This window comes from Zophobas morio, unplaced genomic scaffold (assembly GCF_036711695.1).
Source record: "Zophobas morio isolate AGI-343-1 ecotype UQ-CSIRO unplaced genomic scaffold, CSIRO_AGI_Zmor_V1 ptg000011l, whole genome shotgun sequence".
NCBI lineage: Eukaryota > Metazoa > Arthropoda > Insecta > Coleoptera > Tenebrionidae > Zophobas > Zophobas morio.
The window spans coordinates 12,446,290-12,473,512 of NW_026972116.1; the positions used below are offsets into that span (position 1 = coordinate 12,446,290).

General features: G+C 33.5%; 2 protein-coding genes across 6 annotated transcripts in view; one reads left to right on the forward strand and one right to left on the reverse strand.

Moving 5' to 3' along the window:
- The window catches only part of Jvl (javelin-like), a 110,735-nt gene extending 89,312 nt beyond the window's left edge, over window positions 1-21,423 (forward strand). For 3 of the 4 annotated variants that reach the window (XM_064053189.1, XM_064053188.1, XM_064053190.1), the window contains exons 3-5: window positions 847-945; window positions 5,211-5,834; window positions 20,238-21,423. In XM_064053189.1, the coding sequence (XP_063909259.1) occupies window positions 847-945; window positions 5,211-5,834; window positions 20,238-20,546 (1,032 nt within the window). In that variant the 3' untranslated portion in view covers window positions 20,547-21,423. Of the gene's footprint in view, window positions 1-846; window positions 946-5,210; window positions 5,943-20,237 lie in introns of all 4 variants that reach the window. The other variant, XM_064053191.1, reaches the window with a different exon arrangement.
- A 407-nt stretch (window positions 21,424-21,830) lies between these two features.
- Window positions 21,831-24,910, reverse strand: LOC135126946 (polycystin-2-like). Of its 2 annotated transcripts, XM_064053193.1 has the most exons (13): window positions 24,594-24,910; window positions 24,433-24,543; window positions 24,244-24,383; window positions 24,063-24,200; window positions 23,893-24,017; window positions 23,613-23,837; window positions 23,313-23,541; window positions 23,033-23,263; window positions 22,741-22,983; window positions 22,326-22,531; window positions 22,160-22,281; window positions 22,056-22,110; window positions 21,831-22,008 (listed from the first exon to the last, which is right to left on the reverse strand). In XM_064053193.1, exons 1-13 carry the CDS (start codon window positions 24,688-24,690, stop codon window positions 21,885-21,887), a joined length of 2,046 nt encoding a protein of 681 aa, XP_063909263.1. In that variant the 5' UTR covers window positions 24,691-24,910; the 3' UTR covers window positions 21,831-21,884. The 2 variants fall into 2 exon arrangements, with proteins under 2 accessions (XP_063909263.1, XP_063909262.1); XM_064053192.1 differs by having other exon boundaries at window positions 23,893-24,200.
- Between the last annotated feature and the right edge of the window lie 2,313 nt (window positions 24,911-27,223).

Below are 27,223 nucleotides of genomic sequence, written 5' to 3' on the forward strand. Positions count from 1 at the left end.
CTGGAATTTCAAGCCATATTAAGATCGAAATTCGTGTATCTCGGTTAGTTTTCAACATTGTTCAACTACAATCATCAAGTGAGGTCGAAATTTTACTATCTCTTTTCTTTTTCATCTGATCCTCCTCCGGTTACACTGATCTTTCCTTGTGGTGTCTTAATTTTGAGCTGCTCCTGAGATTAGTTGCTTCCGACAGGGTTTGGTACGGCTTCTGTAATAATGATAAAAAAAACCCAAAGTTAACAGTGAACACTACTACACACGACTTCTAACTTAACTATCCACTCTCCATTATCGACTATCTTCTGTATTAGAGTACACCACGTGACTAATTAATTGCTTTCTCTTCATTCCTTCCGCCGGTTTATACAGCAATTGTACCGTGCGATCAAAAATAGAATAAATTGACGTTGACATTGTACGGCGAAAAGAAAAACAAGGCGAAGTAATTTTACTCAGTTCTCTTGCTCAATTTTTGGCCAGGGACCTGTGATAAAATGATGCAATACGTCAGTTGTGCAGTAATACCACCTTTACGATTGCCCCATAACCAGCTCTAATTCGTTTTATTTTCGATCGCACGGTACTTTCAGAAGGCGCTACATGCAGTGGGAAAGCTGCATCACAAATGCCCGCCTTCAAACGCTTTGTATTCCAGAATGATGCGGACAATACTCTGTATGTTCATACCACGTGGCCTTCCCACGGTATTATAAATAGAACCTCATATAGCAATATATTGTTGTATTTTCGTCATGAAAAGAACCAAAACGGTTTAAAATCGTCATAATCATAGTGATTATAATATGGAGTAACTCTTAATGAGAATTTCAATTATTTCTTCAGGTCCTCTACCAACAACTTGACACGGCGTCCCGCGTGGAGATCGGCTTAGCGGATAAACTGGAGAAGGCAAGGGAAGAAAATGATGAGCTTCGATTTCAGGTTAGTTACGCATTTTCTATTTTAGCCAGTGTTCTGTATTGTCACGTATTTTGTATGATTAGCGATAGTCAACATGGTTTTATCTACGTGCACTAACCTCTGTGAATATGTGCAATTTGTATGTAATGGTTCGGATTCTTATTAGAAACAAGTTTATGTTGTTCTTGCTAGACTTAGCACTTGTTGGTTATATGATATTTAGTAGAACTGTTTGAGTCGTTATTGTTTCAACGTAGTTAGTTTATTGTGTACTGCAGGGGTCTAACCTAGGACCAATACTACGCTTTCTAACTTTAAGGGCCGGTTGCATAAACGCAAATCAAAGTTAATCTCTGATTAACTCCATAGTAACGATTGTTATTATCATAGTTACAATTGTTCTTAATCAGAGATTAAATTTGATTTGCGTTTATGCAACCGGCCCTAAGTGTCCTAGTTTTGTTTATGCGGACTATTTAGAAATGGTTAAAGGTGGCAATGGGAGAAAAAATAGTATTTTAGAAGAAAAATATTAAAAAGAGAAAAAATAATAGTGTTATAAAAAGCCTCAAGGTAAAGGACAAGGAGTTAGAAGGAATGCAACAATTTCTTTAAAAAAAGGTTACGGTAGAGGCAAGTATTCAGAAGCTCAGACTATTACAACCAAGAGAGGTATGGTGGTGGTAGCAAAATGGACAGCTTGAAAAGATTAAAATCCAATTTCTGAAATTAAAAGAAAGTAACTTTGACATTGATATGACATGGGAACCGAGAGAAATGCAAAGAAAACTTGGAGACAGTGGAAGTCAATGGAATTGGAATTGGAAGCAAAAATTAAGGAAAAGAAGCTAGAAACAGCTGTAAAAAGCAAGCAAGTGAGAAAAAAAGTCCGGTTCGAATAGCAATAGAAAAGGCAATGAAAACGGTCAGTGAAAATGGATATAAAGCAATAAGCAATTAAATAACGAATGCAAAATCTATACAATAAGCTAAACTTTGAAAATGAAATTTATAGAGTATAAATTCTTTAGAAGCTGTGGCAAGAATAGGAGGATCAACCAGATTTTTAGTTAACAAAAGGCTGAGATCGAAAATAGTGGACTTTACTATAAAAAATTAGCTTTATGAATTTATACACATCTAGAAGAAGAGGAATTTTATAAGATCAAGATACAGAACATGATGAAATACATTACTATGACTTAAAAATAGACCTTGGTGACGTAAGTGCAAATATTGAAAAAGAGGAAACGTAAATGGTAATAAGAAAAAAGTTTGCTAATAAAGAGCACATTTCAAAGAAAAAATACATAGAACGCGTCAGATGGGCGACGAAAGAATAATCAACAGTATTGAAAACTGAGGAGGACCTAATACAGGGTTTTTATAAATGATTCTAAGGGTATAGTTGGCCATGGATTTCAAAAATCCCACTTTGCTGAAATTATGCCTCATTATAACAATTCTTACTTGTCATTTGTAACCTGTCATTTAAAATTGTCGTTTTTGTTTTAACGTTTTTCAAATGTGAATTAACAGTAATTCTCGTCGATCCAAGCTCAAAACAACAAAACAGTCGTTTTCAAAACTCTTGCTGGTTGCGTACGAAAATGGTTAATTCTGTTAAACAAGACACTTTCATTGTCTTGTTATTGCAATGGGACTGCGTAAAGGAAGAGTGGATGTATTCTGTAACCGCTTGTAAGCAAGAATATCTGGCCAAATAGCGTGATTTAATAATTCCAGAAACATCGTTACAGGCTCACATTAGAGATGTAATCAACAGATTTGTTCGAACTGGCAGTGTCAACAAAGAGAAATTTCGTGGAAGACCTTCAGTAGCTGAGGAAGTTGTTGATTTGAAACGACTTGAGCAGACATCTTTGACAAAATGTCCTCAGCAGTCAGGAGTTCCTGTTGCAATATTAAATTGCACAATGGGCATTAACGGAAGGGTTACAGAACATTTTCAACATTTACTGTGATTTAATTTATTAAGCGCAATAAATTTGTCTCTTTTTATTGTAATGAATTAGTTTTATTTTTTAAAGACATGAAGCATTTAGTTATACAGATGCGTGTGGTATTTGTCGTGCGTCCTTGGGCATTTAGTAAGGCCTAAAAATGGGAGGCGGCACGTGTTCATGACCTACTTCGACTCTATAATCATTTATAGAAACCCTGTATCTTTTCGATGGTTGGAATACAAATGCGTCCAAACATGCCAGTAGGAAAGAACAAAAGAAATGGAAAAAAAACGTAAGAGAACGATAAAGCTAGAAAAGCAAGAAGAAAACAAAAGATATATATTCAGAACGAATAAACTAGAAATTAAGTTCTACCGCGACTAAAAATAATATTAATAAGATGTAACAATGCAAAATAGATGATAGAAGAAAGCGTAGAGCAACCAAATATTGATTGATTAACAAAAAGGAAATGGTTCTATAAAGAAGTAAAACAAGCAATAGAAGACAAATACAAGAAGAGATTACAACTTCTACAGAATGATATAAAACTTGACTAAAAATCTCCAAAAAATTCTAGGAAATACATTTCGATGAGCTGATTCAAGTGAAATTTGGTTATAGAGAACAAAAGAAAAAATGGAAGAAAATGCTGAAGAAAAAGAAAAGAGAATATAATGAAAAAGTAACAAACGAAATGGAAGACAAGTTTTAGAACAAAGAGATTAAAGCCATTTAAAGTGGAATAAGACAAGAAAAACAGGAGTACCAATATTACTCAATATTATTATACAGTGGTAGGAAAGGTGAACTAATAACAGCAGAAGAGAAAGTCTTAGAGAGATAGAAAGAATATTATAAGAACAGAACGTTGGGCGAGAAGAAGACAAACAAAATAGGTTCCTATTGAAGAAGAAATAAAAAATATAATAAGTCAGTTAAAGAATAACTGATTTTTTGCTGCTTATCATGCGTTCATTCATATATTGATTCATGGTTAAAGGACCATGCGAAAGATTATTCGTTGTAGAAAGAAATGGTGGTCCTGAGAAGGTGATCGACTTTTTATTCTGACGGATGTTTGGTCTGTGCCACAACGATTCCACATTGTTTATTAAAACAAAACTAAGAGCAACTTAAAATACTACTACTTTTTTACAGTAAGTGTCATTGCCACTTCTACCCGTTGTTGAAGCTCTTCGATAGTTTCTGGATACTGTTGATTTCCATACCGTTTCATCTAACACCACAGACAAAAATCATACGGATTGAGATCGGGTGATCGCGGAGGCCAAGTTACTGAGCCGTTTCTACCGACCCATTGGTTAGAAAAATGGTTATTTAACCATTTAGTTACCGGCCTAGCAAAATGTGATGGTGCTCCATCCTGCAAGTACCACATGCGAACTCATTTACCTAGAGGCGCTTTAACATCTAGCTGCTTCTCCAACACGTTGTTTAAAAACTCGAGGTACTGTGCCGCGTGTAGTCTGTTTGGTAAAACATAAGGTCTTCTTGACGAGCGAGTGGATTTTCATCGGACCAATTGTGAGTGTTGTGGCTGTTGAAAACAGTTTTGCGCGTGAATCCTACTTCGTCCATCATACGATGCACTACAAACTGTGAAACTCCAACTTCAGCTGCAAATCGGCGAGTGCTGATGTGGGGCTTTTCTTCCACGCGTTCCAAAATTTGTTCTTCAACTTGCAGTATTCTTTCAGTTCTGTCACGCCCACGATCGTGAGTTTGAGGCTTGAAGGTACCATGATCTTGGAGATGCTGCACCACTGATGTAAATGTTCACGTATACGGAATCGCGCGATTTGGAAAGCGCTCAATATACGATTCGCGAGCCAACCTGGCGTTTCCATCAGCCACACTATAAAGCACTACCATGTCGACTCGCTCTGAATTGGAGAAATTCATCAATATCAAAAACGTTAACCGAACACACGACGGCAACCGATACATGACTCGTGTATAACAATGTATATTTAATTGCAAATAATTTTGTCTAGACATTGATAATTAGGAACGTGAACTTTACACAGTGCAATAAATCTTACTGTGAGCTGTTTTCCATTTTGTTGCACACATTTCGAAATCACCCTGTACACTGAAGTCATCCTGAAATATTTTACAATATGTATCCTTATGTAAGAAAATTCTATTTAGATGATTTTGTTTGTTTCGTATCAGTACATTTGTTCCTATACTTATATAGCGTTTTCTTGTATGCAATGAGCTGTTTGTTCTAGATGCCTTATTAGATTAGTATCTGTTTGATAATAAACAATTGTATTATCATTATTATTCCAGCTCGAAGACAAAAACATCGAATTGGAAGGTACCAGGGCGAGGGTTCGCATGCTCGAGCAGCTCCAGAAGTCCATAACGAACAGCTCCCCGGACGTCATCCCCGACCACCCCATCTCCCGAACCGAGATCACGACCGCCAGCATGAAGGCCATGAGTCCCCTGCCCCTCAACCTCCAGATGGACCACTCCAGCAGCACGGAGTCCGCTCACGACCAGGCCGAGAGCAATCGCAAGAGCGACGGTCAGGCGAAGAGGCGGCCCAGCAAGATCCCGCTCAAGAGCTACACGGCGCCAAAGCCCCCTGGAGGTAAACACAGCCCCGCACCCGGTGCACGTAGTCGTAGCGGCGAGTCGCCTGGTAGACCGCACTCTGCACAATCGTGGAGGAACCGCAGCGAGGGTAACAGCTTGTCAGGCAGCAAGAGCAACTCGTCCCTGCCCAAGTCCAGGAACGGGTCGCTCGTCTCGGCCAAGGACTCGCTCTCGAGCAAGCTGAGGAGTAGCGACTCGCTGTCGAAGCTGACGCCGTCGAATAACAATAGCTTTGGGAGTAGCAGGGGCACGATGAGGAAGACGAGCGCGCCGGTTAAGTGGACCAACAGCTCCAAAGACGTGGCCGATAAGGTACGACCAAAAACCACCTCATTCTGGAATTTCTTCAAACTACACAACGGTCAGACGTAGGAGTGCCGCCATTATTATTTAGTTGCTCTGGCCGTCTCGAGACGTGCAGTAAGTGACGCTTGTTTTTTTTTTATTTTTTTTTCTGCTTGGTACGCTTTTTAGAACTAGAAGTAGAAGTCACGTAAGTAGAGAGTAGTACCCTTTTAGTGCAGTTTACCAAGGAAAGGTCTATTTGAGGAAAATGTCGGAGTGGTCATTATTGAAAATACATGTGGTATTAAAATTAGTTACAGTTCTGTAAGGATGGAACGTAATTGTAGTTTAACGTAAAAATCTCTTAAGGAAAGTGCTTTCAACTTGAGGTTACTGAATCATATTAACCTTACTAATACGAATTGAAACATACGGGTCGACAAACCAAAATCTAAATTCCTGTCATTATCATTTTATACAGTCATTTCTTTGAGGCTGAATTGTACTCTTTACCATACCTCTGGTTATTAAGGTGCTAGGAATTAGATTGTTTTAAAGCCAGTAAAGAAATCTAAATCTAATAAAGATAAATTGTTGTACTGGTTAAATGCCAGTGGTAAAGAATAGATTTCTCTTCAATATATTTAACAATCGAGGTTCGTTAAGTAAGAAATCTATAATTACGAATTTGAATAAGGCATTGCTTCTTTGTTATTGAAAAATGAGTGTTTGAGTCACTTTTGTTCAACCAAAAGTTGTTAAGAGTGTAGTAGTCTTTTTACTTCCTAATCTTAAGCTAAAGAAGTATTGTAATCGAGTCCATAGGACGACTGTTTACTTTTCGACGATTCACGCCCTTAGAGTACGAAAAAATAGGTCTTCCGTTTCCAGATAATCTCCGAAACTACTGAACCGATTGTTATCAGATTTGTCAAAAACACTAATCAAAATTTGGATAAACATCCCCACTATCATTAGAATGACGTCATCTCCAAAACTTACATTAGTAAATATTATTTCAGTTTTATAAAATAAGATAATCCTTCACATGTGGTTTATGAATCCGTGTTCAGTTTTTATGCTAAACATTCAGATTGTTGGAAAAAAATCAAAATTCTATAACGTTTTGCAATGTAACTTTGAAACTGCAAAACCGAATGCTCTGAAGTCTTGCAAACGTTTTAAGATTATCGTAATCATGGTAAATCGTCAATCAAAATGTATTCGTTTATTCCCTTCCAAACAATTGATGACGTTACTTCAAGATTTTGCCGAATGTTCTGTAAAATATCCAAATATTATGACTACAATTGTGGTTTATTTATATTAATTAAAATCAAGAATGATTATATTATTAATATTAAACTGCATCTATCCAAGGACACGTATATCAAGTGTCCTTGCAAAAATGTTGATGATGTCATCACAAAATTTTGTAATAGAAAAACTCACTTGAAACAAACGCATAGCATGCTTCTTTGCATTTACTTTAACGTTAAATACATGTTTATTTCAACTTAAATCTTACAATTTTTGGAAAATTTTCAATTTTGCAATTTTTCGATATTAAAGTTTTTCGATTTTTCAGTTTCTCAATTTTTCAAATTCTTGATTTTAGAATTGATTTTGTATTTGTCGTTTTCTCAATTTTTCAGATAATTGACTTTTATTATGCATTTTCTCGATTTTAAATCACATTTTTCGTTTTTTCATTTCCTTTATTTTTTTTTAATTATTAATTTTTCTTTTTTTTTGGATTTCCCAGTTATCCAATTTTCCGTTTTCTTTAATTTTCAATTTCTTGATTTTACAGTATGTTTCTTCAATTTTTCAAGTTCTTGATTTTAGAATTGTGCAATTTTTCCATTTTTTTGGTTCAAAAAGTTGAAAAATCGAAAAACTGAATAAACGAGAAATTGCAAGATCAAAAAAGTGATCGAGAAGCTTAAAAATCTAAGAAAATTAAAGAATCGAAAATTTGGAAAGAAGAAAAAACGAACGAAATCGAAGAATTGGAAAACTCAAAAATTGGAAAGTCGAAAAAATATAGAATCGTCAAAATTGAAAAGTCGAAAAATTGAAAAATCTAATGAATTAAAATGTTTTAAAATCTAATATGTAATTGAAAATGGATAAATTCTCAAATTGTAAAGTTGAAAAAAAGTGAAAATTTTTATCAATTATAATTACTATTACATATTAAATCTAGAAAATTCCAAATCAAAAATTGAAAAAACGAAAAATTGGAAAATCGAGATACTAAACAATCTAAACTTGAAAAAACTAAAAATTAAAAAATCTGAGTCAAAAAACTGAAAAATTGGAAAGTTTCACATTGAAAAACCAAAAAAAGGGAAAAATATACAAAAGTGGAAAAATCGAAAAACTGAAAAATTTAAAAATGAAAACTCCAAGAGTTACATATCGTAAAATTGAAAAAACAAAGAATTATAAAATTCTAACATTGAAAAATTAAAAACTGAAAACTCGAGAAATTTTAAATCGAAAAATTGCAAAATCTAAAAATTGAAAAATTCAAAAGTTGGTAAATTGAAAAACTAAAAAATAGAAAAATTACAAAATCTAAAAAGCAAGAAATATCTAAAAGTTAGAAAATCGAAAATCTGAAAAATTTAAAAATGAAAACTTGAAGAGTTACATACCGTCGTATTGAAAAATACAAAAAAAAATGGAATATTGCAAATCGAGAAATTGAAAAATTAGAAATTGAAAAATTCAGTAGTTGGTAAACTGAAATACTGAAAAATTTAAACTTGAAAAGTTTAAAAATGGAAGAATCAAAAAAATCGAGAAATTGCAAAATCTAAAAAGCGAAAAATATCCAAAAGTTGGAAAATCGAAAAACTGAAAAATTCAAAAATGAAAACTCGAAGAGGTCCATATCGTTAAAATGAAAAAGCAAAAAAATGAAAAATTGCAAATCGAGAAATTAAAAAACAAAAAATTGTAAAAGTTGAAATTGAAAAAACAAAGATTTTTAAAACTTGAACTTGAAAACTCGAAAAATTCCAAAATCTAAAAAGCGGAAAATATACAAAAGTTGGAAAATCGAAAAACTGAAAAAGTTGAAATTGAGAAAACAAAGAATTATAAAATCGAATCATTGAAAAATTAAAAACCGAAAATTCGAGAAATTGGAAAATCAAAAGATTAAAAATTCAAAAGTTGGTAAACTGGAAAACTGAAAAATTCAAGTCAAAAAAGCTGCGGAAGAGTTATTTACGCCATTGGTTTTTAACTTCATAGAGGTTATCAGGAAACAAAAATCGCAAAAAAAAAATATAATTTTTCAAAGAAGCGAGATTTGTTGGGTTATACTTCAGGAGCGGGGGAAGTTCTATCAAAATAAACTTCGACCAATTTTTTTTTATACTGCTGCAAAAATCAGCTTCCCGTTTGACATTTTTCCGGACCATTTAAAGCGAATATTTCAATCCAGGAAGCTTAATATGATTCAGTAATTATAATTCGACGTCTTCTCCAATAAAATTGCTAAAAACATCATGTCTGAGAAATCTTCACCAAATTTGTGACGTAAACTGAAGTAAAATTTTCAGAGTTTTGAAAGTTTTGTCAAAGAAATACTTTTGTTTTGGCGCACTAAATGCAAAAATATGTGTTTTGTTGCGACAACCACAAAGTCATTTATCAAATGACCTTATTACACCGGGGAAGTAAAAATATATAAGATCACACGGATATAAGCATTGTAAGTACTGTTGAGAGCGAGCTTAATTTGTTCTCTAGAACTGTTTTTGCCTGCCGTTTGTTATTATCTTGGTATGTAAAATTTTTTCTTCAGATCTTTATCACCACTGTGTAGATTTAACAAGGACACAACACATGAGTGCTAGACATCTTAACACTTTCAACTGCCTTGCATATTTAAAAAATAAAGAGCAAATGTCTGTTTCATTTTTTTTAATGCACTTAATGGTAGGAAGAATATTTGTAAACCACTTACTTCGCGTAACTTTAGAAACAAACAATAACCACATTGTTGACAACAGCAGGGATTGTGTCATTATTTATTTCTTGTTTCTTGTACTCAGTAATAGCGGCGTTGAAACATAAACAAGAGTGGATTAAAAGTGAAACAAGCTGCAAGCCGTTAAATAATAATCAACAGTTTTTTTTTCACAGATATAATTTTTCATCGATTTGCATGGCAACAATGTTGCGAGCTTTATTTAAAAAAAAAACTGCCGATCTATTAAATAAGCACGTTTTATTTGAATCACGTCCGACGATTTTCCCTGTAGACCATTTGTGTTCCTGGCGAACTGAACTAATTCCTCAACCCATTTTAATAATGAATTGCAAAGTGCAAGCGACCTCATGTAAATGAAAGTTAAAACTGTATCAAGTATCAATAGGTAATAAGGTTTCGGTAGTGGCCTCCTGCTGAGAGTTCTTGGACGTACGCAAAAACCGGTATATTTCTCATACTACATGTTGTTCAGCAACCGAAAAAGGAAATCTGCAACGATATGTATTTTTTTGACATCTACACCACGCCTCTCAAGTAATCACATTTAGGATTACTTAACACACTTTCTTAAGTTATGTGGTTCAAAGCAAACACATTTTGTGGGACATGAATAATTTTTTAGGTGACAATTTTGCGTTTGCAACACCGGATACTCGATTTTTTTTTAGTTTTAGTGAAAGTTTTGTTTATTACATTTTTTATTTTGTGAAGGAATTGGAAATTCGCGAAGAATTTGATTTCTCGTAAAAATACATAAATATTATATGTCAGGGGAAGTATACTCAAAGCACATGTAGTGCGTTTTTGAACGAAATTTTGTAAAACTAGCTGGACGTGTTCCATACTGGTGGATAAGTAAAAAAACGTTTTTCAAGTTTATGGCTGATTTTATGCCTGATTAAGAATTTAATTTGGCTGTTTCATTGCCACTCGTTTTGTTCCCCGACATTTAATCACTACTTTAACGATTTCAACCATAAAATACGTGCTCAAAAGTTGCCAGAAATTAGTAGCTGTGGTCAGAGAATACCCCAGTAGTTTATATATCGTTTCTGAATTAGTCCTCGCACGCTGCATTTTTCACTTCTCGAAATCATTGTGATTAATCGTTTAATGCAATTTCCAATAGGATCTACGGTTGGACAATTTCCATTGTTGCCATTATTGCTACAGACCTTATAATACTACGTGTCCCACGATAACATCCGCTTATCCGTCCACACAAAGTACCATTGTCCATTACCAATAATTTTCTAGATTTGTCACGCAATCACCATAGTAACGAGCGCTTTCTGCGGCGGGGAAACACACGTATAAAAACAAAATAATCAAATAATTTGCATGTTACATAATATATTCCCATTGTCGTATCACCGGTCCGCCTTTGTTCGGAAAGTGTTGCAAATCAGAAATTCATTGAACTGAATAATAATGGGCCATCTATATATAACCGTTTAATTTTTCCAATACGCAACACCTCCACTCATCTACTAAATTGATATTTTTCTAGTCGCGTATTTCACCAAAATTCCAACTTTCCTACGAATAATCAAGGCAAAACGATGAGTTTTTGCGTTACTGTTCGAAAATAAAATTATTTTCTTACCGTTGCGTCAGTGTCGCGGTCTGGTTACAGTGTGTTTCTAATTTTCTAGTTATTTACAAAACAGTCCGCTGTTGCCTCTGCATTACGTGACCCTCGAACACAGAGTGAAATTATATTTAGAAATCGCCGCAAGTTACATCCATAATGGGATCGCATTTTACACGTTAAGAAAGATTTTTGTTTGACATCGAGAACAAAGCAGAAACGAGACGTTTGCGCTAATTAAAACAAGGAAAATTAAACCTCTTTGTTGAACAGTGTTCACACTACTAAAGTTCTACTGTAATACTTAATACTCGTGATTTATGTTTGTGGAGAGGCAAGTAAGCTTCTACAGTGAAAATTATTATTTGTCAGTCTGAATGAAAAATGTTGGTGTAAGATTTTTTCCAAAAATCAAGTTGTAATATTTGAGTAAGGTAGCTTTATCATTGTACAAAGTTGGATATCGCATGTTTTATGTATTCAATGGTGACTGATACGATAAATTTCTATATTTGAAAAATATGAATAACTAAAATCAGCAACCAAAATTAATTTGAATTGACACTTTTTTATAATTTGTGCGTATCATGATTATTAAAATAAGGTCATAAGTGGACAAAATTTAAGATTTAAAAGTGAGTTAGGTCTCTGATTAAAGAGACATTTGCCCTGAAAAATGTTGAATAGATGGACATTTTGAACGAATACTGTATTCCCACAAAACCACTGAAATGATTTTGGAAAATACGTTGACGTGATCGTTTCCATATAAATTAATGCGTCAACACTGAAGTTTATAAACACATAAATTCTATTTTGCGGCTTTTTATTTGTGAATTAATTTATTATTTTGTACAATGTGTATATTCACATACAGATTTTTTCGTGTAAACCATTTATTCCATGACTCATACCAAACTAAAGCTTAGTACTCTGTAGAAATCCCGTTTATGTGAAAGTCTAATCGATAATTTATTTTTTACTTTTTTTTAAGCATGTGTCAAGCAGCAGCACGTAGTCAGTCCGAATTTATGTAATGTTTTTGCAAATTTAAGAATCAAATCATTTATAACGAAAATGTAACTAAACGTTAGAGCTTTGTTGAGTTTAATTTCTGCAATTAAGTAACTAACTTTAATAAAACTGTTTACATAACACTGTTTTGCTATATAAAATTTTACTTTTGTAAAAATTTTAATGTCAAATTTTATTTCAAATTCAAAAAACCTTTTTTTTTTTTAATTGTGCCCGTTATATCATTAACAATGTATTTCTATGTACGGCCTCCAGAAAAGTCTCTCTAATGACTACTTAATTCATATTTACACGAAAATTACAATTTATATAGCTAAGTATTTATTGTAACTTCTATGTAAATATAAATTAACGCACTGTTTTCCCATGCCTTTTGTTTTAACTCAACAAATGCAAAATTAAGTAATTTGTTGGAAAATAATTAGTGTTTTATTAAAAAATGATAATACACATTTCAAAATTCCATAGAAGGTTAATCAGTATAAATCAATTTTACTGCGTTATTGTACTGTCAAAATGCAATTCTACAAAAAAGTTGATGAATCATTTGCGAAAAGATGTATATATTATAGTGTCGTTGTAATAATAATAATTAAACAGTATAAATAGATAAAATTTTATCTGTAACACCGATTTTGTTTGGATCAATAAACCATTGCAGGGCATATTAATGTAGAATGTATTTTAGTTACCGAGAATAATAAATCCAACATGCGTTTTTGTTAAAAAAAATAAAATAAAATAAGGTTTTGGATGTGTTTTTTACAAATTAGCGCGAACACAAAATACCTTTAGGTAAACGCAAATTTATTTATTACGCTATTATGTTTTGTTGATATTAACTCCATATTGAACTCTAACCGGAAGCATTGTTTTGTGCAAAACACAAAATTGTGTAAACAGTTAAACTGGCTGTAAAGCCAGTGTTTTTTAAAACTTGAAAATAGAATTTTTGTAGTTACTTCCTTATCGTTGTTGTAAGTACTGTCATTGAAGTTAACACCCAAATAAAAAAAAAACTTTGTCGACCTTAAATACTCGAACACATTTAGGCACAGCTATAAAATACCCTACATTTCTGATTTTATCATTTCTCATTTTAAAAGAATAGAAAACCAAAATTAAACCAAAAAAAGCACGAAAAATATGTTTTGGAAAGATTGTAAATTGTCTTCAGAAATATGGATACCTCATTCCACAGACTGTAGGTTATTGTCAAATTTAAACATTAAATAATTTATTTGTTATTCCATTTTTTAATTTCCCAACGTAAGCTTTAATGTCTTTTCTAATGTTTCATGGCTCCTAGACTGCGAAAAAGTAGCTCTTTCGTTTCCACCTGCCTATTGTCTGTTGGCGATTTTATTTGACAGGTAATTTCCGAAACTATTGGACTGAAATTTTGGATATATTTTAGAAATCTTTGTGTGAATAGTAAAACGCAAACGTATACATCAGATCTACTTGAAAGTAGCCATTCACCAGATGGATTCTATTAAAATATGTGTTCTTTTAACCAAGTAAAAATCTTCAAGTTTAGAATAAATAAAATACATATTTGCTAAAATTCTAAATTCGTGCATTTTTATAATCTAAATATACAAAAAAGACAATGTGGACTCTCAAATAATCTTAAAATCACATTTTTACATCTTCCTCGAAACTTTTTTAATTAAATTGTTTTTTAATATTTGTTACTTGACAAAATTTTCCAAATATATTTAGAAACTCTTAACTCGGGCAGTAGCAACTTCATAAATTTTAATTTCTCTGTTTTTGCTTGAACTAATTTTTGTTAATAACCGGTAGCTTATCATGATCAGTAGTTTTTAACAGTGTAGATGCTTTTCCGCTATCTATAATTTGCTTCACTAGTTTGCCAGGTTAGTCATTAAAAATTAGACAAAGTGCTGATCGATTTTTTTTTACTAGTAGTTCTGGCCATTTACAACCGAACTAAAACAATTAGAGCATGAATATTTACTTCATATGGCTCATTTTCAAAATCCGATGCTATGTAGGCATACGTCATGTATTTTGAAGACTTAAGATCCATTTGTAAACTTGTTGCTAGCGTTGCTGTTCGCCGTTGTAAGATAAATACGTAGCGAAAATATGCGTCGTTTATATCATCCGTTGAAAGTATCGATTTTGCAATTAGGCTCCGCCCCTCGGTCTGACAACGAATGAAAAATTCATCACAATTGAGCTTGGGATGGATATGGGTGGGGCTTAATTCTTGGCTTGTTTTTTTTGTAATATGCATAGTATTCTTTTAACAACACGATACTCAAAAACATGTTTTTATTTCCCTATGAGAAATTAGGATTTTGCAATTAAGCTCCGCCCCCTTGGCTCACGACGAATAAAAGAATCATCACAATAATTGAGATAGGGCAGGTGGGCGAGCCTTACATTTTGCCTTTTTTTCTTAATATGTGTAGTCATCTTTTCACAACAAGAAATTTACAGCATATTTAAAATAGTAAATTTATAAAGAGTGTTATTGAAAGGTACGTACAACAAAATTGACAGTTCTTCGCGAAGTCTGAAGAAACCTGAAAAACCTATTTTGTGTTATCAAAAATATAAGGGGCAAATTAACCCCTATCCAAGCTTTTTAGACGCTACTGAAGGATAAATAGGTAAAATTAATTTTTTTTAGTAAATCCTAGCAACTGTAACAATAATAAAAAAATAAGAGACCCTTTTGTTTCTATAGAAACGAAAGGTGACCTTTTTATCAGAGGCGTACAACGAATTTGGACATAAATTTTAATAATTTTTGTCTCTAAAAGGAGAACACTTTTACCTGAACTTTTTTTTTAATTTTAGCACTCATACTTCGAGACCAATTGCCGATTTTATTTTGTACGTACCTTTCAATAACACGCTGTATAGGGAAATATGGATTTTGTAATTACGCTTCGCCCCTCGGTTTAGCAACGAATGAAAAATTCATCACGATTGAGATCGAGACGGATGGGTGGGGCTTCTCTTTTGGTTTTCTTTGTATAACACGATTACTTAAGAATTGAGATAGGGTGGGTGGGCGGGGCTTTTGTTTTGCCTTTTTTTCTTAATATGCATAGCCATGTTTTCACAAGAAGAAATGGGTAAAATGGTACATTTTTGTAAGGAAATATGGATTTTGCGGTTATGGGGCGGAGCCTAATTGCAAAATTGATAATTCCTTCTTCAAAATTTCCATTTTAAACATGTTTTAAGTTTCATGTTGTGAAAACAAATCTGCACATATTAAAACAAAAGGCAAAATGTAAGCCCATCCGCCCTATCTCAATTGTGATGAGTTTCTTTTTATTCGCCGTGAACCAAAGAGCTTAACTGTAAAACACTTATTTCTCGTAAGGAAACAAAAAACATGTTTTTGAGTATCGTGTTTTTCAAAGAATACTACGTATATTAGAAAAAGAGCCAAAATATTAACCCCGCCCACCACCCCATTTCATTTGTGATGATTTTTTTAATTCTTAAAAACTTAAAACACGTTTAAAATGGTAAATTTTTGTAAGGAAATATGGATTTTGCAATTAGACTCCGCCCCTAGGTCTGCCAACGAATGAAAACTTCATTACTACTTAGATCAGGGCAAGTATAAGTGGGGCTTAATCTTTGGCTTTATTTTTTTCTTAATATACATGGTCTTCTTTGAATAACACGATACTGAAAAACATGTCTTACATTTCTTGTATAGAAATCATAAGGATTTTGCAATTAAATTCTGCTCCTTTGGTTCTAGATGATTAAAAAAAATAATAATAATCACAATTGAGATAGGGCGGGGCTTATATTTTGCCTTTTTTCTTAATATACTATATAATATTTTCAGAACTCGCTGCTACATGCTTAACTCCAGAAGTTTTACAAGGGGAATATTTAATGACATATTAAAACTATGTAATCAAATGGTCAAATTAAGAACAAACTTCAAAAAGACAAAATAAAAATGTATTATATATTTATATCCCTAATGAAATAAAAAAAAATAATGATCAATTTTCAAACTTTAATGCAATCATAATATTTCAATTTCTAAAAATCCCAGCACCACCCAATGGCCAATCCAAGATTCACGAATTCGCGCAAAAGACATTTGCTATGTTTAAAGGACACTTAATTAGCGAGATGCAATTCAGTCGCGAGATATTTTCTTCTTCTAATTTGGTGTACAAATTAACTATTTTGTCAGGCGAATAATCCCGAGATTCGTAATGCATTTAGATTAGAAATTAAATTTCAAAAAAAAGTTTAAGTGACAAATCGCAATTTTTTACATTCCAATTTAAGGGTTCTCCGCGATTCAGTCTCCGTTTTTATCTATATTCACGTACAGGATAGTCTAGACCGCAACAAAGACAATTGTTTTAAAATAAAAGGCATGCAAATTCTAAAAGAACCGCCAATTTTTTAATTTCCATGTCTCGAATTAGATGGCGGATGTCACGTGTTAAACTCACTTCACATGAAACTCCTGTAACCCAAGACTGTCGTCAAATACAAGAACAATGAAATTTTCGGTGTTGAAAACGTCAAATTTTTAGCTACTTATTTATAAGTTTGTACTTTCGACAGCAATATTTTGTCTTCGTCGTTGCAAAACAAAAAAACTAAAACTGTTAACGCCATTACTTAGTTTTAGAAATCACTTAATTTTTTATGAAGACTTCAACAGTACATCAATCATTTTTCAGTATTCGATTATCCCCCTCTTCGTTATAATGTAAAACGCTGTTTCATACAGCGAGTAATTAACAACATTACGTAATTACAAGAAGATTTCCACGCTGATGATCTAGCTCGTTTTAATTTTCATTTACTTGATGGTACTGATGCTTTTAATAAGTCGCTTGTGTATTGTCCAGCTTCATTTAATTATCTTAAGTGAATATGATGTTTCCAGGTACGTAGCAATAATCTCCTGCATGTGTGTGGCTTGCAAAACCTGTGTAAATATTTCCTGGTGATTAATTCCAACTAACTTACTACATGTACGTGAGCTCGTTATTTCGTGTGCAGTTTAGTTTAATTTTGCAATTAACAGCCGTGACTAATTTACAAGAATTCACGTATAGTTGTAGACTTGACATGACAGATCGTAACTTTTACTTGCTGAAGGTAAATTACCCAGTTTTCATTTGTTGACATTTTCATTATCATCTTCACACCACGTTTCTTTCATTACGATTTTAAATAAGCAAAGTAAGAAAATTGCTTTGAGATTTGCTCACGGAGATCGGAAATACGGTCTGAGAGGAGAAGGTTCTATTTAAATTTAAAATACTCATTTTCCGTTGTACATTTTTTTTTTCTTTGAACGAACAAGGTGAAGAAACGACGTACGCAGAGTAACTCGCCGGACAAGAGAAATAAATTTCTATATTTAGAGGTCGTAAAGCTTTCTACTAAATTTATTTCAAGAAAATGTTGCTTTCTGGTGATTCCCTTGATACAGGTGCATGGAAAGCGGCTAGACGCAGTTTCATTCTTTTTATAACAATGTTGAGGTTTATTTAGTAGTTGAAGTGGTTTAATAGGTAAGTACTCGCATAAGTGTTAGCCTCTGTAGTTCCCATCAAATAAAAATGAGTTCTAAGTAGGCGCTTCTTAATTAATCTTGAGAGTCGTTCTTAACCGCTAAGGGACCAGACCTAACCACTAAACTTTAAAGTACTACAATTCATCTGGTCATAAATGTACAGTACTTTGGAAATTTGCTGTTTTTTTTTAATGCGTGTAAATATAGGGTACAACTGGAAAGCACTGAACGAACGTCGAAAGGAATTAACAATCTCATATTTTTAACCTTCGTTGGGTTGCCTGAAATTATAAGATTTCTTAACAAATATTTAACTATATGGTATATCGTTAAGGTGCCTTGTGCCAGTTATGTAACTGGCAGTTTTACTAAGTACTTGCAATAAAATAATTTTTTAAATATCTATAATTATCGTAGGTTGTGAAAAACATTCACATTATAGTAAAATACTTTTTTTATATAAAAAACTGTAACGGAAATTATTATCATTTGCCAATTTTGATATATTCTTCTATACAATCTTTAAGACGTCCTTTTGCTACACTAGAAGAACGCTGTCCGCCAACCAACAAAATGATTGAGCTTCACTAAAAACAATGTCCTGTGTAGTTTTGAGGATTTTCCAACTTCGAACCGAAAGTGTTAATTCTTCTCACAGGGTATCGAGCACACCCCTGGTCTTACGAAACAGAGAGAATCGATTGGACTTAAAGGTGTGTATCTTCGGTATAAAATTATCTCCAAAAATAGTTAACTTCCTATATAATTATTGTTGGTATTTCGCAACGTCACATTGAAGACTTTACCGGAGTCTTTAGTGTGTTTTTTTAGACCGCCAATGCCAAAATCAAGACAAAAACAAAAAGGGGAAAAATTGGTTATCTACCCTTTAGTTCCGATAACAAAAATACCTCATAAATAGCAATCTTTATTTGGAGAGACAATTTCTTTTTACGTTTAAAGTTGACTCCACTACCAAAACATAGGACCAAAGTAATCGAGCTGTTATATTAAATATGAAACAAACAATAATCAAATCTTCTGTTTTCGAGCAAACTTTGTTCTCTCCCATTCGCGAAAACTTGAATAAACAATTTTTCACGCAATAATGTCGTTTTTTCTAATACAATCTCTGAAACTTAACTCTCATAATAGCCATATTTGGATGTGCTCAATTTTCTTTACAAAACAAACGCCAATCTCCACAGTATTTTACGATCAACAAAAAATATATTGAATACAACACGTGCGCAAACAAAGTTACAGGTTCTCGGACATCTTGGGGAACTCGACGTCGTCTCGTTGCCTAGACAACGTCCCTAAACTTTAAGCTTGATTTTACGCACTACTTACATTAACAACTTTTTCATGACCGTAAAAATACTTAACGGGTGCAACAGAGTTAGTTAAGCCGACTTAAGTCCGTCAAGTGACAAGCATGTTCAAATTAAAAACAGTATTTTATAATCCTCTTGAGCACCAAATAATAAAACTTGACGCCCTATGTTGTAGAAGTGTTTATGCTTTTAATAAAACGTACAGACCCTACATTCTCCTAAATTGTAAACTTTTATTTCACATCTTATTAAAAATTTTGTGTGACGACAATTTAATTTCAATTAGAAAAACAATTCTAAGCAAATATCCCTCGGACATTGTTATTAAATATTTATAACCTTTTCGAGTACTTTTTTTTAGTACTAGGAACTGATATAATTATTTCGTAATAATTATCTGTATCCTTGGGATATAGCCACTGATAACATTTTTACTGTTACATATATTTTAAACAGTTACTGAGCATAAAAAAATCATTCATGCACACTGAAATAGATAAAAAAAATCTGTGAGAAATATGAAATTGTTAATTTCTTTTTCCGTTTTGGTGACTTACATCCACCCAGTTCATAAGTAGCTCTATAATTTTATAAATCTGTGAATTACTAAAGCAAACATTGGCAGAAATTTTCGTTTATTAGAACATTTAGTATTATGTTGCTTATTTACAAACCAAAATAACACAAGTTGACTTTTATTTTTTTACAAATCAATTCAGTTCAACATTATTATAGATAGGCAAATACTGCATCGAAATGGCGTTCGTCGTACTGGCTTGTTACCCTGCGTACTAATAACTGGAAACGAAAAGCTATGTAAAAAAGATATGATATTCATTTTCCCTAACCATTAATCAGCATCTCCAGATGTAGTCACGTGGAGACTTTATACTTTCAGATAAGTTTAAACTCAGCAAAAGAAAAATCTCAATATCCATGGACTCTCTCTTCATATAACACCGACTCTGGTTCTCCTTATCCAGATTCGTTGGACAGATCTGTACAACCGACCACCATAGAAACTTCCAGTAGTCACCGTTTTCAAACCGCTAACACGTTTTTATGGAATGTGGGCAGCACACAAAGTGAATTTTATGATAGTATTGATTCTAATATTACTTCCAGTTTGTATCAACAAAACGGAGAGGATTTGGCAGAGTGCGATTCGTTAGAAAAGCAACTGTCAGACATCTCTGATCAGAAATAATTTTTCGTGTGTATGTGTGTATACTTAAGAACAAAATAACTCCAAACTATTGATTTATGTTACATAGTTGTGCAAACAGCCATTATAGCGAACTTGCAGGTAGTAATTAAAACTAGTGGAACCAGTACATTAAGTCAACATCGTCAGTGTTATAATTACTGATAAACAGTTTTTTGCTGTTAATTGCGCTTTCAGAAATTTATTGTTCACGGATTACCATTTTTACGCGTTATAATGAATATATGAATTTATAATAACAGGTCACTTTAGTATTTTGTTCTTTGGTATAGGTTTTAGCATTCCATAGTCTTTTGTCAAGTACTCAATTCAAGGGTAAATTTGATTTCACAAATTTGTATTACTTGAAAACTGGGGCTTGTTTTTACATTATTGTGGCATTTATTTACATAACTGAACTTATTTTGTGTATTTCTACTTTTACGTATACATTCAAAGTATGCACTTAGATATTACCGACCTGCTTGTCAGTCCCATTAACATCAGTATGGCTGACGGTATGGCTGTATGCTTTTATTATCGTGCATGATATTTTAGTATTTTAAAATATTTCTTGTAAAGTATACTATAAGCTATTTAAATAATTTTAATTTTTATTAGTTTTTTTTATTTTATTTTTTCTGTTATATTGCTGTGTAGGACTGTGATAGGTATATACAGAATGATAGGAAAAGTGGCAATTTATACATAATTTAAGTTCCTTACTGTGTATTATGAGGTAAACAATTCGCTAGGTACCTTCTAAAATCTCCACTGACGTTTCCATTTTTTACAAAGTTTTTACGTATTTATTAAAATTGTTTATTTATTTTAGGGATTAAAGTCATCTACAGTATTTTATAAATTGGATTCACATATTTATTTTTTAATTTGTGTGGTAATATTAGTGGAGAATATTTTTCCACGTTTCAAAGTATCATTAAAATATTGTAACACAACGATCATTTATCAGTGTTGTTATTACTGTTGAAGTATAAAGACTGTCTACTAACTATGATATTAACAGTCTAAAAGCCACATAATTTGTGATATATTAGAGTGCTCATTCACAAGCGTAGCTAATTCAACAATAAATATGTAAATGGTCATTCATAGAACTATAATAAGAGCTATTAATGAATATACCATTTATGTAAGCAGATTTGTAAAGTGAAGACTTTTTTATTCTTTGTTAGTGTATTATTTGACTGATTTATTCGTTTTACGAATCTGCATATAGTTACAAAGTATTGTAAATAATTTCTGTTTATATTAATATAAACCATAGAAAATTAACGCATTTTTATTCATAATAAACATTATAAGTCAATAAATCTAAAATTATCCCTGAGAGGCCTTAGCTTTTCTGACGTTGTCCAGAGCTTCCAACTTTTTAAGTAAGTTATCTACTTTTGTGGCAAGTTGCTGAATGGTCTTTTCAATCTGATCAAGTCTCTCTTGTTGCCTAAAAAAATAACATAATTTTTTGTTACAAGGTGTCAAATTAATTACGTTATGAAGTCGCTGACGTGCACAAGAGTGGCGTCTTCATCCATTCGTTCGTTTGCTGCAAACATTTTTGTTAAAATCTAGTTCTAGTACTAGTACAAAAGTACCCATTGATTGTCCCTCCAGTTCCTTCATGATTTTCTTAACATCATACTCTCCTACTTCAGCCAAAGGATCTATATTGTACCTCGCAAAAAACATCTCTATTTCGAGGTCGCTAAAGCCGCATCTACAAAAAAGATTCTAGTATCCACAAATGTAAAATCCACTCACTTTTTAAGAGCGTCACGAATTTGCTGAATCGTGGCATTAAATTCAGCCTTCTCTTGTTCAAAGTACTTGATATTACAACCACACTTTTGCAACATTTTGTAAAATCCTTTCTTCAGAAACTCAGTCATCTGCATTTCGTCTGGTGCTATAGCGATTTCGGTTTTCACGTCAGCGTAGGTGTCGTTAATGATGGCCAAAAACATGTTCTACACAAATTTTAGTAAACAAGGTACGTGTTACATTGTGCGTTATTGATGGTCCATCTAGAAAGTCATGTCTCAAAGATCGCGTCGTCATGTAGCCCATTAATCACGAAAATTTAACTAGCGTAGGAGGGATCTCCAAGATTGACTGTGTCTTGGATGGTCCGCCAAAAACGAACAATGTAATTGCGCCTTTATGTTAATTTTTGTACCAGTAGGACAAAGAAGACGAAGAATATGTATGAAAGGAAGTAAATGGGTGCCAAAACCCTGTTGGCTTGTTCTATGGCTTGGTAATCGAAGTCACCCAAAATTGTACGCAGAAGCGTAAACATTGCCACTCCAAAACTGCTAAAATCTTCCACTTGACTGCCAAACAAGAGGTATCCTAACTCGGCGAAGGCGAAGAAGATGATAAAGAACATGATAGAGAATCCAAGGATATCGAGGGCACACTGAAAATTGAAAAAATTATTTGGCTTGAAAGCATCAAAATACTCGTACTCTTTTCAGGGTATTATTAAGTTGCCCCATCGTCTTATTAAAATTCAAGTATTTGAACAATTTAATGTAGGAGAAAAACAATAAGGAAGCAGCAAAATTGTTATAGAGAATTTTTTTATCTGCAAGGTATTCCAAGTTGCCGTATTTTTCAGGATTGTCTCGAATTTTTTTAATGGTGGAATCAACATTCGGAAAAATTATGAGAGAAGTTATAAAATTAGCCGATGCCATCTGAAATTAAAAACTTGAAATATTTACGCCGACACGTCACCATGCTTACAAAAATAATAGTAACATCTATGTATGTCCAGAACTGTAAGAAGTATCGAAGTTTGAAATACATGATCTCTCGGATTTCCTCCATCAAAAAGTAACTAGCAATGAGGTATACTGTGACTTCAAAAGCAAACGTCACGTAGTCCCAGTAGTTAGTATATCGCAGTAGGTGAACTGCCTGGAATGAGTGCGATGGGATTATCCCTCCGGTGGGCGGAAACTCCATAACTAATCTGTAATGGAAGTTGCATTATTCACCAATAAAAAGAATCAACTTAATAAAATTCTGTAGCACTAGTCGTACTTGCAAATGCAGAAGAGATTTAAATTTGCATTATAAATGGAAAAGTCGACGAATACAGCCCTGGTGCCCCTTGTTATCCACAATTCCTCCTTCAACTCCGCTATCAATATAGAACTTGCGTTTCTAGTGGTGGTGAGATCTTGGTAAAAACCGCCACCTTCGTAGGTTGAAATTTTCCCCGGATAAGGAATGCTTTCTGTTTCGGCGTCCGTACTGTAAACCCACCTGAAATGTATCATTTCTTGTATGGTTATTTAGTCATTAGTCATTCTGTCAATACGCGGTTCCTTCGCCAGGCCCAAACGTTTCTTGATCTTCGTCGGCCTCTCTGTACAGATCATAGCAAGTCAAGAAGAGTCTTCTGAAATATTCGTGCACTATGCAGGAATCGTTTTTGACTTTCACCTGAACTGTGTGTTGAATACTTTGGAACAAAAGTTTCCCACTTACTTGTCTGATCCTCGGAACCCCCAACAGTTTGTTTTCGAATAAGATTTTTTTATCGTCTTCGGGAGCTGGTGCAACTGGATCGTACCGATTGTAGTAGTGCTCCCAGTAGAAGCTATCCAACATTAAAGACTCTGCATACTACCAAAAAGTAGTTATTGGTTTCCTGGAGGTATTTACTTACATGCCAAAAATCTGTCGCTGATCTAATGTCATAAAAATTGATGCCAACGTCGTTGGCGGTTTGAAATTCCTTGTCCAGAAATTGACCCTTTAGGGCTTGCGTGATATAGAACATTGACGCGGAGCGCCGTCCTATGGTACCTACCACAAAGTTTTTTTAGTAACTACACAAAAATGTTCGATTTTTTACAAATTGTGACTGCAATTATAAACACAATGTAAATAATAGCTTCTCGGAAGGTGGTTAGCAATACATCGTTTCTGGTGAAATCTTCTGCCATGGCTCGGGTTAACCAACGTACTACAAAATTAATTACCTCTTCCGATTTTTTCAATTATTTTTCATCCTACCTTTCTTGGGTTGTGCTTCGTAGGCTTCATCATCTTTATCTCTGGCGCCAGGTTTTTTTGAAGCTTTCTGCGGCTTTTCTTCGGGTGTTTTCTCCATCGTTTTAGTAAATACTTGCAAAAAAATTTATTCTGTCTGCAGAAATATTTTTTATTTATTTGAATATTTATTTTGTGTGGCCATAACAACTGTATTTTTGGCGATTTCTCGATTTTGAAACGAAAAAGTGGGCCCGTAGTAAACCGTACTAGATAAATAGACGCAAGAAATAAAAATTGAAAAAGACTAGAATCTACTGACGTACAGTCGATGGGATAAAGCATCCATAACTATAACAATAACAAATCGAAAATGACAATAATGAAGAAGTTATAGCGAATTTTAAAAAGAAGATAATGAAGTGGACAAAATGTTCCATGAATAAGTTCTTTTAATGGCTACAGAAATACTGGGATCACAACGTAAATGACTAATTAATATCCTGAATGAAGAAAATTGAAGCAAAATATTGCAAGTCTAAAAAAGATGAAAGTCCTGAAAATGAAACACGTTGCAAAATTTGTGAATGAGGCACTGACAGTCATTGTAGTTAAATAAAAGAATATCTTTTTTCAGTATATTATGATCTCCCTACTTAAGTTTAAATTAAATTCATATACAGTTTTGTTATTTACTTATTTTATTAATCTTATTTATTTAGTCTACGTTGATTTTATAAAAATAGGTACATATTTATGTTTGTGTTTTGAAGAAATTGTGATAACCCAAACTTCCCGCCTTTAAACTGACCTTAAAAAAGTTTGAAAGGCCTGCGAAAATTTCAAAAATTCAAAATTTGGCCTTGGTTGTGAACGTCTAACAAATGGGAACCTACGTTGGGTGTGTGTGTGTGTTTTTTTTTTTTTTTCTTTTAAATGGCGGGAAGATGTTCTTTCATACAAGTGAGCATACACTGCGTGTGATTCGAGAGCGCAAGAAATAATAGAACAAAATTTTTAGGAGGGACTCAAATGGCACCCCTCCCAGGAGGAAATAAGCTGCGAGTATTCATTCCTCAGCCCCAAAAACCCGTATTCACGATATAATACATTTCAAATGAAACACCTTAAAAATATGACAGAAAAGACACTTGCGAATTGACAAACATAGACATATGAAAAACAAACAAACGCTGTTTGGAATCAATGCAAATATTTGAATATCACAAATTTAATAAAAACAAAGCAAAATCTGAATTAAAATAACTAGATGCAAATACACCAGTTATTACGGGCGTGTGGCGTCAAATGTTAAGATTACGGCAGTTAACAGGAGCACAGCAAAAGTACCCCTGGGGCGTTCTAGCATAAGCGGAGTTTGGGGCTACCGGTCGAGGCTGTTCTCCCCCCACCACGGTGATTCTATCTATGGCAAGCCTACTCGTACAACACATTACACATCTCTAGGACGAACATGCCGTCCGAAACTAGGCCATTACAATCGCAGATCCGCAGTTAGGTCTCGACTATTGGGCTAAGTCGAGAGGACCACAACATCGCAACCGCCCCTGAATCTATCCAAACCTGTACCCTTTGTGCAGGCGACGCGATAAGATCTCATGTGTTCAATTCTTTATAACTCTGATATTAACAACAACTGAACAAGTGCTAAAGTTTCAAAGAGCAATAAATACCATTTAAATTCGCCATACAGTCTTGTGGAATTTTGACCAACAAATAAATCTTATGTGAGATTAAAATTGAACATCAAATAATTTATATGATAAAAACGTTTATCAACAAAGTCTTTACAAAACAAAACTAGTAAAGATCTATGAAAAACAAAAGATTTGGTGTGAAATAAACTTGTGCCAATAGAAATTATTATGTGAGGTTAAAACTGCAAAGCACGGAAATTTACGTTCAATTAAAATTATACAACAAAGAAAATTACTGAAGCTAAAATTGTGAGATAAAGAAAAATTTTATGAGGTGACAATTTGCAAAGTTAACACACTTTATCAACAATTCAAACAAAGAGTTTACATTAGGTTAAATTATGTCATGATCTAAGTGGTTACTTCAAAAAAAAGCAATTTACTTTGAGAGTTTAGAATACCGCGAACTGGTTACTCCAACAAAACACATAATAAGCAGACATAAAAATATCCGATCATCGTTACGAGGAAAAACCGTCTCGGTGATGTAATTTTTTTTATCGTTGCGGGGGAATACCTCGATGATGTATTGTTTAGTGTTGCGAGGAATAAGCCTCGTTGATGTTATCAATCTCTAGCGTTGCGAGGATATGCCTCGATGAAGTAATAATCAATCTGTAGCGTTGTGAGGACAAGTATCGATGATGTAATCAATCTTTCGCGTTGCGAGGACAAGCCTCGATGATGTAATCAAACTTTAACGTGGTGAGGACATGCCCCAGTGATGTGATCATGATAACGATAATAATAACGATAATAACCGCCTAAGGGAAGAATTACTTTAACCCCCCGCCAGTTCGCGGTATGAATTAGTTTAACTGCCGAAAATGAACTATTAGCAATCTAACCAACTAATTTAAAGTTGCTCTTACCACGTGTTTACATTCACAAAAACACATTCAGACTGACGCTCCGCCATGCCGCCCTCTGTCTAAC

Coding starts and splice junctions, on each gene's coding strand:
- LOC135126946 (XM_064053192.1), bottom strand. CDS start 24,690: ATGGAGAAAACACCCGAAGAAAAGCCGCAGAAAGCTTCAAAAAAACCT. Junction 23,542..23,612: donor AATCTCTTCTGCATTTGCAA/GTACGACTAGTG, acceptor CTTCCATTACAG/ATTAGTTATGGAGTTTCCGC. Junction 22,111..22,159: donor ACTGGAGGGACAATCAATGG/GTACTTTTGTAC, acceptor AAATGTTTGCAG/CAAACGAACGAATGGATGAA.